Source organism: Myxine glutinosa, chromosome 2 (genome assembly GCF_964187855.1).
Source record: "Myxine glutinosa chromosome 2, kmMyxGlut1.1, whole genome shotgun sequence".
Taxonomy (NCBI): domain Eukaryota; kingdom Metazoa; phylum Chordata; class Myxini; order Myxiniformes; family Myxinidae; genus Myxine; species Myxine glutinosa.
The window spans coordinates 107,075,626-107,089,257 of record NC_136262.1 but is presented as its reverse complement, the minus strand read 5'-3'; the positions used below and the strand labels follow the sequence as shown (position 1 = coordinate 107,089,257).

The window sequence follows — 13,632 nt, the reverse complement described above, 5'->3', positions numbered from 1 at the left end:
TGGTATTGCATTGACAAATTGACATGCAGTATTTGGATGAATAGCAAATGCGAAGATCAGAAATATACTGACTTTGTCAGATTAAGAAATAATGGTGTGGACATGTTGGATGAATTTAACATTTCATGTTGTATTTAAAAGTACCCCCTTTCCCGGCAACTGTCTATGCCAACGCAGAGGAGATGCATGCTGAGCTGTGCTATGCTGAATGCCTGCTGCAGAGAGCCGCCCTTACTTTCATCCAGGTGAGAGGTTCATGGTGGGTCGAATGGTTGGGGGTAGAGGTGGGAATGGTGGTTTGGGTGAATAAATAATAAAAAGACGCAATGATTCAGCAATTTAATGAAATGGCCTACTCCAATCTTGCAATCTCATCTTACAGGCTCACCAATAACAACATCCTGTTAGCACCCCAACAGGCACCAATCGTCCTGTAGCGGCACCAATCATCCTGTAGCGGCACCAATCGTCCTGTCGCGGCACCAATCGTCCTGTAGCGGCACCAATCGTCCTGTAGCGGCACCAATCGTCCTGTAGCGGCACCAATCGTCCTGTAGCGGCACCAATCGTCCTGTAGCGGCACCAATCGTCCTGTAGCGGCACCAATCAGACCAGGGCACTGATCCAAAGCCAGCTATTTTAAAAGACCCATGGGATCAGTACCATCCACATTCCAAATCATGCATTTGGTTAAACATCCCCTCTGATAAAGAAAGTGCTTCACAGTGTTACGATATTAAATCAGGTGGAAGTTGATTCTGATCTGATATTGGATGTGATATAAAGACCAAGCAGCTTGGAAAAGAGTGGCACCTTTTCTGAGCAATCCTGCCACTATGAAAATGTTATTGGGCCTCAAGTTTTAATGGATTGTTTTACCAAAGAGTTTTTCATGCATCTTATTTTGGAGGTTCATGCTGGCTATTGGCCTTGTTAGTCAGATTTTGGTCTGTCATCTGGCACCATTGAGGTCATTTTACCATAGTCTTTTGGCCATAGCTTGGAGTAGTTTGACAATCAATTTTGTGGCATAAACAGCGAACAGGAGCATATCACGGATTACCGTCTCCATCTTTGAATTCAACACAGTGTGCCATTGTTTTTATGAGAAGAAGAGAATCCAACCAAATTAGGTATTTGGTTTTGGGAAATCATATCGATGCATTCATCTTCATGATTCTGTCAGCAGTATCACATTCCCACTAATTACCCCACGTATGTGAAGCAATAGGTTCACTTCTGGGATGGTCTGTCTGTCTGTCTGTCTGTAAAGTGGGATTAAGCAATAGGTTCACTTCTGTCTGTCTGTCTGTCTGTCTACAAACATCGGTTTATAATCAATGAATAACTTGATTTCAATTGAATGTATTATTATGTACATTAATCAGAAAACGATTCTGTCGTTTAACAGTACTTTGGCTCTGAATTTGTCCCGATGGCATGCGGAGAGAGGAGTGAGATAATTTGTTTAGCCTGTCTGTCTGCCTGCTTGGCAGTCAAACAAAATTGAAAATCATTCCAAACAGGAAACCTGATGTTTTTAATGATGGCATAAAGGACACAAACAACAGGCATGAATAACTAATGTAATGTGTTAAATAGGGTGGTGTAAAAGATGCTGCAGCAATGGCGGTAAACTTCTGGATTTTTTTTTTCTTCAACCTTTAAAGTAACTATTTTATTTCAATTGAATAATTATAGACTTGAACACCATAGAACACAAATTTCCTTTTTGCCACTTTCAAAACCCTTCTGTGTAGCAGTACTTGGACAAACTAGAAACGGCACTCAGTAGAGCGCATACTCTCGCCTGCGCATTCATTCTGAACAAAAATCATCATTAAATGAACATGCTACTGTTATGGACCATATACCCGTATCATCCGTACACCCTATTATGTCACATACATTGCCAAATCCGTCACTTCATTGATTAATTATTTGGGTATTTAACAACCCCTTTTGTGCACATTAAGGCTAAATTGTGTCGAGGTGAATATGAAAAAAAATTCAAACTATATTCCCCACAACTAGTCGATTTATATGTATGAAGTTTCGCATCGATCAGTCAAGCAGTTCTGGAGGAGAAGTTTTTTTAAACGTTTTTATTTTCAATCCAATTTTCAAACGATGTAACTGATGACATCATAAATAAATTATTTACTCACATCGGGTTGTAGAATGTAGATCAAACATATAAAGTTTTCGATTTTTTGGGATAAGGATTTAAATTCAACCAATTATGGCTGGAATACCACTTCACTGATTATGTCATCGCTATCACCCTATATACCCTATGGGAAACTTATGACATATTCCAAGTTTAAATTTATTTCGTTAAGCGGTTTCGGAGAAAAAGATGTCCAATTTTTTTTTTGCTTTAACCCAATATGGCTGCCATACCATGCGACTTATGACGTCAGAATTATCAATAAATTATAAAAACATTTTGCATCATCATGATCAATCAAATTTGCAAAGACAAACAGAATTGATACTGCTGGGCCACAGCGGGTATATTTTTATATTATCAAGTTATATATTGTTGCGGATCTCGAGCTCGTTGACGTACTGAGGGGGGGGTTAAGCCCTGCTGCCCCTCGAGCTTCGAGTCCACGAGGCCGCCCCCACACTATACTCGTGGTGGACGGATTGCTGGGCAATTCCAGCCGCCGAGCCCGCAGCTAACGTGTGGAAGGGTTAACGGTCACGACCCGAGTACCTTTGACACACGCAGCCGTGAGAACGGGGGCTGAACCTCGCACGAGTCACGCTGGTCTTTAACGCCCGAGCGGTTGTGCGTCGCATAACTCGTGCCGTTAGCACTATGAACCCGATCGAGCGGTTTTAACTCGTGCAATGCTAGGCCAATGGTGAAAGGACGAAGACGGCCAGGTTGGAAACAAACCACAGGATTTATTCACAAATGTACAATAGTTATAGAAAAAGGGACACAGTGGAGAACCTTAACGGCCTTACTTACGTTCCCGGACAAGGGCCCTCATACTCGTTCGGGGAAGGGGAGGAAGAGGGGAATGTGCCCAAAGCGCGGCCGCTCTTGCAGTTTGCCCAGATGGGCTCGTTCGGCGGATCCCCCCCCCCCCCCCCCCCCCAAGGCTGTTCGCGGCAGGGGCGTTGATCACAGTCGTGCAGGTAACTGGAATTCGAGGAGCGTATCCCAAAGTCAGCGAGGCAAAGCGCACGTGCAGGGAGTCCAGGCAGAGGTCGTCAGGGCAGAGAGCGCGTTCAGAGTCCCGGGCCAGAGAGAGCGTTCAGCCTGCCAGAGAGTGGGCAGAGAGCGAATCCAGAGCCAGAGAGAGAATTTGGGGGTCCGGGCCGGGTTTTATAGCCCCTGGAGCCCCACTAGAATGTTCCACGGGCCTCCACTTGCCGCCGGGGGTCACGTGTCGTGACAGCCCCTTATTAGTCACTCCCTTTAGCTCTAATTGGCCGCCGTTATTGGCCACTCCCTTTACCTCCCATTGGCTGTTGCTTACTGGCCACTCCCTTTAACTCCCATGGGCTGTTCGCTGCTTACCAGCCACGCCCTCCAGCTCCTCCTTCGGGCCTGCTAGACTTGTCCTAGGCCCGTGAAACGGCATTTCAGGCTGCAATGAGGCCTACCCTTACTCTACCTGCCTCAACGCATACTAACACTGGGAAGGAGACTATACTTCACATTTAATAAGAAATAACTAACTAAGCGAGGCTACATGTTGTGGTGTAACTAACTATAGGGGGGTTGCCTTTATTCCCAAAGCCGCAACAATATTATCATATTATATTATCAGTTATATATTATCAAGAATTTTTTTTTTAAGTTGTCAAGGGGCCAAAAATGTCACTGATGCTGTGAATTATTGCATCATTACAACTATTTTGTTGACATTGGTTTCATGTTCTCTAAAGACGTAATGATGTCTCACTTCTTAAAAGCATGTTCAGGTTGTCGGAGGTAATACAAATTCTTTCTTTGTTCAGTGCGCACTAGGCAGTCATTTGTTTTAATTTTGTTGTTTGCTCCACATTAATTTTGTTATGCTATAACACTGATTGTCATCGTCTGTGTCACCCAGATTTCCCTCTACCAGCAACACCTGCCATGTTTCCAATGGTTTGTTTTTCTTTCACCAGGATGAAAATCTCATCAGCTTCATTAAAGGTGGAATGAAGATAAGAAGCAGCTACCAGATCTACAAGTATGTGATCTGTAATTAAGGACTATCTACCTATTGTGTATGAAAAATTGCCAGAATTGTTGACTCTGTCCCTCCCTCTCCCTCTACACTCGCCCCATCCCCCCTCCCAATTGCACCACCATCATTTTATGTACCTGACACACGCACTGCCTAAAACACTTACCACATGGCCATATACGAGCTCGTCATGCCTCCACCATCGTTTCGTCATCGTGTTACTGCCTGCATAATGGAGTGCCGACACGTTTCACTTCCCATCTCGATTTATTTACATGTTCTGCTGTCAAACGAGTTCAATGACAAAACACCTTTGTCCTTTGTTTTGTCTTGCCTGTACTATCAAAAATATTTTGCTCATGCTTTATTGTGTCTAAATTATCCAGGGTTTAGTATCCTATAAAAGAATGAAAGTCGTGAACCCCTCACCAATCTCCTCCTGTCTATTATGGCCGATCTTTGTTCTGTTTTTTTTTTTTTCCTATTATTTAGCCGCACTACAGATTTACTCCACCGTGTGTATGTTTCCTTGTCTAACTAAATACGCGTCAAAAACAAAATGAATTAAATAATTCTCATATCCGAATCCATATTCAGATCTTCACCAAAATCGAATCTAGAGTCACGTGAAAAAGTAAATGCACCCCATGTAAAGTTTTGACTTTTTCAACATATTTCAACATCCAGCTATTTGATCTTCATTTCAACAATATTGACAGATAAAGGTGATATAATATAACAAATATCATGAAACATTTACATTTTTTAGTCCATTGTATAATTTAAATAAACATAAATGCAAATTTCGCATGTGGAAAAAGTAAGTACACCCTTGGCTCTAATAGGTGGTATTGCCCCCTTTGGCAGAAACAACCTCAAGTAGGCGTTTCTTATAACTGTCTACCAGTCTCTGACATGGACAGGGAGAAATTTTTGCCCACTCCTCCATGCAGAATTCTTTCAGCTGTGCGATGTTTGAGGGGTCACAGCTCGTTTCAAATCCCCCCACAACATCTCGATGGGATTTAGATCCGGGCTTTGACTTGGCCATTCCAGAACCCTCCATTTCTTTCTTTTCAGCCATTCCTTGGTGGATTTACTGGTATGTTTAGGGTCATTGTCATGTTGCAAGGTCCACCTTCGGTTGAGCTTCAACTTTCCGACAGATGGCCTCACATTATCCTCAAGCACCCTCTGGTACAATGAAGAATTCATCGTGGATTCTATGATGGTGAGCTGCCCAGGCCCTGATGCAGCAAAGCTGCCCCAAACCATAATATTTCCACCGCCATGCTTTACAGTTGGTATCAAGTTCTTGTGGTCAAATGCTGTCTTTGGTTTTCGCCAAACATGTCTTCTGGTACTGTGGCCAAATAGGTCTACCTTTGACTCATCTGTCCAGAGCACATTGTTCCAGAAGTGCTGGTCTTTGCCTAGGTGTTCATTGGCAAACATTAGTCTTGCCCTGATGTTCTTTCTGGACAGCAAAGGTTTCCTCCTGGCACACCTCCCATGTAGATCAAATTTGTGCAGCCTCTTTCTAATGGTAGACTCGTGCACTTTGACGTCATCAGTGGCAAGAGCGACCTGTAGGTCCCGTGATGACATTCTGGGGTTCTTAGAGACTTCTTTCAGCATCTTGTGGTCTGCTCTCGGGCTGAACGTGCTGGGGCGGCCTGGCCTGAACAAGTTGGCAGTTGTTTGGAATCTTCTCCACTTGTAGATGATCTTCCGGACAGTCGAAGGATTGATTTCAAATTGCTTGGAGATCTTTTTAAATCCCTTCCCAGACTCGTAGGCATCTATAACCTTCTTTCTGAAGGCCTCAGAGAGCTCTTTTGATCGAGGCATGGTGACGCCGCACACTTCAACAACAAAGAGCAAACGAAACTAAATGTCTGAGGTTTAAATAAGACAGGTTCCTCCAAGATCCTCTCTGACGATGTTGTAATCATTTGCACCTGAGCTGGTGCACCTGATTCTAATTTTAGGTATTTGAAGTAGTGATAAATGTAGGGGTGTACTTACTTTTTCCACATTCGAAATTTGCATTGATGTTTATTTAAAAAACCGATCTTCACAAAACTTCATTAAATGCTAGAGTTCGTGGTCTGACAAATGCTATATATTTTTGAGGTCAAAAGGTCAAAAGGTCAACATAGGCCAAAGGTCAACCACTTTCTTCAAAATTCCAAAATCCTCAATTTTATCCAATTGACATGAAATTTGAATAGGATTTTCATATCAGCGAACTGAATTCAACCAGCAACTATTTTTGAGATCAGCATAGGCCAAAAGGTCAACATAGGCCAAACATCAACAATTTCAAATTTCTAAATTCCTCAATTTTCATCCGATTGACTTGAAGTTTGAATAGGATTTTCATATCAGCTAACCAAAATCGACCACCAACTATTTTTAAGATCAGCATAGGCCAAAAGGTCAACATAGGCCAAAGGTCAACCACTTTTCTTCAAAATTCTAAAATCCTCAATTTTCATCCGATTGACTTGAAATTTGAATGGGATTTTCATATCGGCTAACTAAATTCAACCACCAGCTATTTTTGAGGTCAACATTGGTGACAAGGTCAACATAGACCAAAGGTCATCCACTTTTTTTTGGAACTATAAAATCCTCAATTTTCATCCGATTGACTTGAAATTTGAATGGGATTTTCATATCAGCGAACTGAATTCAACCACCAACTATTTTTGAGATCAACATCGGTCACAAGGTCAACATATGCCAAAGGTCAACCACTTTTTTGGAACTATAAAATCCTCTATTTTCATCCGATTGACTTGAAATTTGAATGGGATTTTCATATCAGCAAACTGAATTCAACCACCAACTATTTTTGAGATCAACATCGGTCACAAGGTCAACATACGCCAAAGGTCAACCACTTTTTTGGAACTATAAAATCCTCTATTTTCATCCGATTGCCTTGAAATCTGAATAGGATTAGCATATCAGCTTACTAAAACCAACCTCCAACTATTTTTGAGGTCAACATCGTCCAAAAGGTCAACATAAGCACAAAGGTCAAAAACCATTTCTGATTTCTAAAATCCTCAATTTTCATCCGATTGACTTGAAATCTGAATAGGATTTGCATATCAGCTTACTGACCACCCATTTCAAAGACCCCCTACTGAATTCTCACATTCAAAGCTGTGTTGCCATACAGGTTGGAGTCCCCAAATTGGCGAGTGTCATGCCAATAGGCGATCACATGACTAATCTTAGTCATGATCTTAGCCAAGATCTTAGCCAAGATCTCAAGATCTTAGCCAGGCGAGCCTGAATCACGACACACAATATTGTCTGGCAACGTCAACCGCAGCCAATCACACTTAACTGGACCTTTTTTATTTTTACCTCCACCACAAAAGGTGGATGGAGGTTATGTTTTCACCCCTGTCTGTCCGTTTTTGAACAACATATCTCAAAAAGTTGTACACGGATGTGGACGAAATTTTGTGGACCGGTTGGGTGTCTGACCAGGACGATTCGATTAGATTTTGGTGAAGATCTGAATATGGATTCGGATATGAGATTTATTTAATTTACAAAGTGGTTCTTCATCATTGGGAGATAGGGCCAAAAACTATACATAACGGGATATCTCAAAAAGTTATGGATGGCTTTGGACGAAACTTGTTGGACAGGTTGTGTGTGTGACAAGGAAGAATCGATTCAATTTTGTTGAAGATCCAGATCCGGATCCAGGTAGTAGAATTTTTAAAGTGATTCTTCACCATTGAGTGATATGGCCAACCAGGTGTAGGTACGCTCTTCTACTGAGCGCCGTTCTAGTTTGTTTTTGTATCCATATTTGAGACTCCAGGAAGAGCTAGTATTAGTACACTGAATGGATTAGGACACAAAAGGAACAAGTTGAGAGGGGGTAAACACCAACAGCAGAGTTGAAGGCCAAGAAAGAGAGAGACTTGAACAAACAATGGGTGTGTGGAGGAATAAAGGTTAGGAGAGGACGCCTAAGGTGGACAAGATGGACATAGAAAGAAACTCCCAGGAGGGAAAATTGGAAGGAGGAGGAATTGGGGTTGGGTGCACATCAATGAGGGTAGAAAAGATCATGGTTTTAAATTTGGAACAATCTGAGATGGTGGTGAACAGCTGTTTTTAAGACCCAGAGGGAAGAATGAGATTGAAGGGAATGTGGAAGTTGGTTCCACAGGCAGGAAAAAAAAAGAGGAACAAATGAGTACAAGAGAGCAGTGATCCTCGATTTAGGTAGTTTCACCAGAAGGAGGATAGCCTGGTGTTGGCTTAACGGTTAAAGGGGCTGACTGAAGATCTTCGGGCCTTGTGTTTGAGCCCGTCAAGCCGTTAAATAACAACAGGTGGGTTGACTCAGCCTGTTATCCTTACAAGGCTAGCAAAATGAGTACCAGCTTACTGGAAACACAGGGCAATTATTATTATTAGCCCAGAAATTATGCAACCAGCAGCCATTGGCTGCATGCAAAATAATAAATAAATAAAACAGAAGGGGGTTAATGGTGGACTGTATGAGCCCTACAGAAACCTGGAGGAGGGGGGGGGGGTGTGAGGGGGTAAGAAGGGGCAAAAAGCATGGAAAGAGCAGAGGGTGCAAGACCAGAAAGGAGGTGGTAGAAGACAGAGTGACCACCGATCTATCTGTGATGGCGAAGTGATAGACCCATAGATTTGGCTTCATCGGTGAAGATTCCAACAATCTTGAAGGACTTAGTTTCCATGGCGTCAACCTGAGCAAGATGTAAGGCATTGGTGCCAGTCCAGAGGCAAGAGCAGTACACCATCAAGCTGTGGGTGATGGCCTTGTAGATGGATAAGAGTTCAGGTGTGCCAAGGAAAGACCTTGTATGACGGAGGATGCCCAGTCGGCAAGTGGCTTTGGAGGCCAACTCTGAAATGCAGTTTTCCCAAGAAAGATCATGGCTAATAGTGAGACCCAGTAGATTAAGTGACTGAACTTCCTCAAGAGGATTGTCAGGAAGGTAGGTGGGGGATCTGCCAGACTGTCCTTTCTTAGAGAGATAGTGAGAGTGCAAGATTTGGCCGGATTGAAAGACATATTCCAAGTGTTGGACCATCTTGTTATTTTGTCGATGTCTGAAGAGAGGGAAGAGGCTGCAGCTTGCCTGTCGAAAAGAGGAGGGATGTCACAGCAGAGGATGGAGACATAAGCAAATAGATAAATATGATTTTTCAGAGAGATAATTTATGAAGATAAGGAATAGGATTGGGCCCAGAACACTGCCTTGGGGAACTCCAGCCGACAGGGAGAGGAGATGAAAGGATTCTGTTGCGATCCTTACCTTGGCTACAAGGGTAGAGGAAGCCAGTCAGCCATTTGTGGCGTTGGCCTTGGATTCCATGGCCAGAGAGTTTGGAGAGTAAGGCAGGATGCAAAGAGAAACCATTCAAGTAAAAAAAAAAAATACAAAGAAACAATTGTAAAAGAAAACCAGCAAAAGAAGCCATCATGGCAATCAGAATCCACACAAGACCAGGTCAAATTTAATAACAAATGGCATAGGGAGGGGACAGAAGGAAGCAATCACCAGTCAATAACGATGCACTTAACCCCTTATCCACGAATCAAGATACGTGTCCACAGTACCTACGATCGAATGGGTTGCCTTAATCATCTAATACCTTACCTTGGCCCACATTCGCACCATGGGAGAAAGAAAGACATTGGAGCCTGACAAGACAGGAAAAGAGATTTTTATTTATTTATTATTATTATTATTTTTTGTATACTGAATCGAGGCTCGTGAAAGAGCTAACATTTATTACACAAACAAATCAACCAGACAAACAAAATATATAAAAAGAGGGAGCGGAAGACAAGATTGGGAGAGAAGGGGAAGCACACAAACACAACATTTGAGAGCAGGGAGAAGTGTGGGAGGGAGAGGGCTTGGGGGGAGGAGGCGTGGGAAGGGGGGTGGGGGAGGTATAAAACACAAGGGGACCGAAATTAGCGGGGGTAGAAACGATCAAGGTTTTGGATGGGTGAAGATAAGAGATGGTGGTGAACAGCTGTTTTAAAGACCTGGAGGGTGGAGTGGGATTGAAGAGAGTGAGGGAGTTTGTTCCAGAGGCGGGAGAAAAGAGGAATGAAGGAGTGAAGGTGAGCAGAAAGTCTTGATTTTGGCAGTTTAACCATAAGAGGGTTGCAGGCAGATCTTGTGTGACCTGTAGGGATATTTGGGGGACAGAGCCCAGAGAGAGCTGGGGGGCCAAGGCCGGAGAGGAGTCGGTAGAAGACGGAAAGACCACCAACCTGCCTGCGGTGAGTAAGTGAAAGGCCCTTGGAGTTAGCTTCATCGCGGGAGATTCCAATGATTCTGAACGCTTTGGTTTCAACAGCATGAAGACGAGCTAGGTGTGAGGCAGGAGCACCAGACCAGAGGGGAGAGCAGTATTCCATTGAGCTGCGGATGAAAGCCTTGTATGTGGTGAGGAGCTCAGGTGTACCAAGGAAGGACTTCGCACGACGGAGGATGCCCAGTCGGCGACTGGCTTTGGAGGCCAGATTTGAAATGTGGTTTTCCCAGGAAAGATCATGGCAGATAGTGAGACCCAAAAGATTGAGTGACAGAACTTCTTGGAGAGGATTATTCAGAAAGTGGATGGGAGGGTTTTCCAGTCGGCCTTTTCGGAGAGACATCGTAAGAGTGTGAGATTTGTCAGGATTGAAAGACATGTTCTATTTGTTTGCCCAGTCTGTGATTTTGTCCAGGTCTGCAGAGAGTGAGGAGGCTGCAGACTGCCGATCTGAGGGATGAGGAATGGAGCGACAGAGAGTGACAGAGATGAGCCAAACCCGGAAAAGCGACTCTACATGAATTTATTATGAAAGTGCTGTGGTTGGGATTTTTGGGGGATGGACGCGACTGTAGATTGTGCATGGTGTTGGCAAGGCGGGATATGGCATCGGCTGAATGGGGGCGTGCTTACAATCTTACAATCCCGGCAATATCTTCTCTTCTAGACTTGGTTATGACAAACTTCCCTGCAAATGTCTGCTGCTCTTCTTCTGCTCCAATCGGTTCTTCTGATCATGTGCTTGTCAAAGTGGACATCTCTCTGGCCATTCTCAGAGAGCCTCCTCAGCGTCGACGAGTCTGGCATTTCACTCAGGCCGACTGGGACGGTCTTCAAGCAGCCATCAATCGTCTGGATTGGTCTCCCATCTCCACTGCCTCTGACATCAATTCTTCCTGGGAATTCTTCCAAAGCAAACTGATCTCTCTCATGCACAGATTTATCCCATCTCGCCTTCAATTGTCTTACCCTTCCTCCCGTCCATGGTACACTGAATCTTGTGGTGAGGCAGTTGCCCTGAAACAACTTGCCTTTGCCTCTTGGAAGGCTAATCCAACTGAAGGAAATCTCAGTTCCTTCAACCAAGCTCGGAACAAGTGTGTGTCTACCCTCAGGAGTGCCAGGAAGCACTATCTCTCCTCACTCAAGAATGAACTCTCAAACCTGTCTCCTTCCTCCAAATCCTGGTGGCGTCTGGTCAAATCCGTTTCTGGTGTTTGTTCCCCCTCCATCCCCTCCCTTACCTCAAATGGCCACACAGTTGACATCGCACGTGACAAAGCCGAATGCCTCAACTCTGTGTTCGCCTCGAAATCCTTAGTCCCAAACCCATCTCTCTCTGTTCCCACCTTTCCCAGTCGAACCCAAATGCTCCTGGACTCTGTGTCCTTCTCTCCTGACAAGGTGGAGGAGTTTTTGTCAAACCTCGACTCTGATTCTGCAACTGGACCAGACGGCATCAGCCCACGGGTCCTAAAATCCTGCTCTGCCGCTCTATCTCACCCTCTCTCTGTTCTTTTCACCCTATCTTTTGCTCAAGGTCATCTGCCAGCATCCTGGAAATCAGCTAACATTACCGCTTTACACAAAAAAGGTGCAAAAACAGATCCTTGCAACTACAGACCAATCAGCCTGCTCCCAATTATCAGCAAAGTCATGGAATCCATCATTGCTTCGGATATGAAATCTTTCCTCTTCTCCAATGGCTTGATCTCTGATCATCAATTTGGTTTCAGACCAGGTCACTCTACTCTGGACATGCTGCTTCTGCTGTCTCAACAATGGATGGAGGTCCTGAATGCCAAACAGGAAATCAGAGCTGTCTCCCTTGACATATCAAGGGCCTTTGATACGGTCTGGCACCCAGCTCTGCTCACCAAACTCTCCTCCTATGGTATCCATGGAAATCTCCATGCATGGCTTGCGGACTTCCTCTCTGGTCGTAGTCAACGTGTGGCCCTGAATGGATTTCTCTCATCTCCCCTTCCTGTTCAGGCTGGAGTTCCCCAAGGAAGTGTGCTGGGCCCTGTGCTTTTTCTGGTCTTTATCAATGATCTCTCTGACTCTCTGGAAAATCCTCTCTATCTCTTTGCTGATGACTCCACTCTCTGCCGCTCCATTCCTCTTCCCTCAGATAGGCAGTCTGCAGCCTCCTCACTCTCTGAAGACCTGGACAAAATCACAGACTGGTCAAACAAGTGGAACATGTCTTTCAATCCTGCCAAATCTCACTCTCTTACTATGTCTCTCCGAAAAGATCGACTGGACAACCCTCCCATCTACTTTCTCAACAATCCTCTCCAAGAAGTTCTGTCACTCAAGCTTTTGGGTCTCACTATCTGCCATGATCTTTCTTGGGAAAACCACATTTCCAAGCTGGCCTCCAAAGCCAGTCGCCGACTGGGCATCCTCCGTCGTGCGAAGTCCTTCCTCGGCACACCTGAGCTCCTCACCACATACAAGGCTTTCATCCGCAGCTCAATGGAATACTGTTCTCCCCTATGGGCTGGTGCTCCTGCCTCACACCTGGCTCGGCTTCACGCTGTTGAATCCAAAGCTTTCAAAATCATTGGAATCTCCCACGATGAAGCTATCTCTGAGGGCCTTTCACTCACTCACCGCAGGCAGGTAGGTGGTCTTTCTGTCTTCTACCGACTCCTCTCCGGCCTTGCTCCCCCAGCTCTCTCCGTGCTCTGTCCCCCAAATATTCCTACAGGTCGCACAAGATCTGCCAGCAACCCTCTGATGGTTAAACTGCCGAAATCTCGGCTCTCTGCTCACCTTCACTCTTTCATTCCTCTTTTCTCCCGCCTGTGGAACAAACTCCCACACTCCCTTCAATCCCTCTCCTCCCTCCAGGTCTTTAAAACAGCTGTTCACCACCATCTCTTATCTTCCCCCATCCATAACCTTGATCTTTTCTACCCCCACTAATTCACCCCAGATCCACCTTGTTTGAAATTCCAACTTATTTCCTGGAAATCCTGGCAGTGTCCATATGTTTATACCTCTCCCACCCCCCCCCCTTCACATGCCTCCCCCCCTTCACATGCCCCCCCCCTTCACATGCCTCCCCCCTTCACAT

The 13,632-nt window shown here is 44.6% G+C and overlaps 1 protein-coding gene across 4 annotated transcripts in view; it reads left to right on the top strand.

Annotated features, from left to right (window-relative positions):
- The window catches only part of LOC137421446 (tetratricopeptide repeat protein 39B), a 130,512-nt gene that overhangs the window by 68,713 nt on the left and 48,167 nt on the right, over positions 1-13,632 (top strand). For all 4 annotated transcript variants that reach the window (XM_078772760.1, XM_068107521.2, XM_068107522.2 and 1 more), the window contains 2 exons: positions 178-245; positions 4,135-4,199. In XM_078772760.1, the coding sequence (XP_078628886.1) occupies positions 178-245; positions 4,135-4,199 (133 nt within the window). The remainder of the gene's footprint in view (positions 1-177; positions 246-4,134; positions 4,200-13,632) is intronic.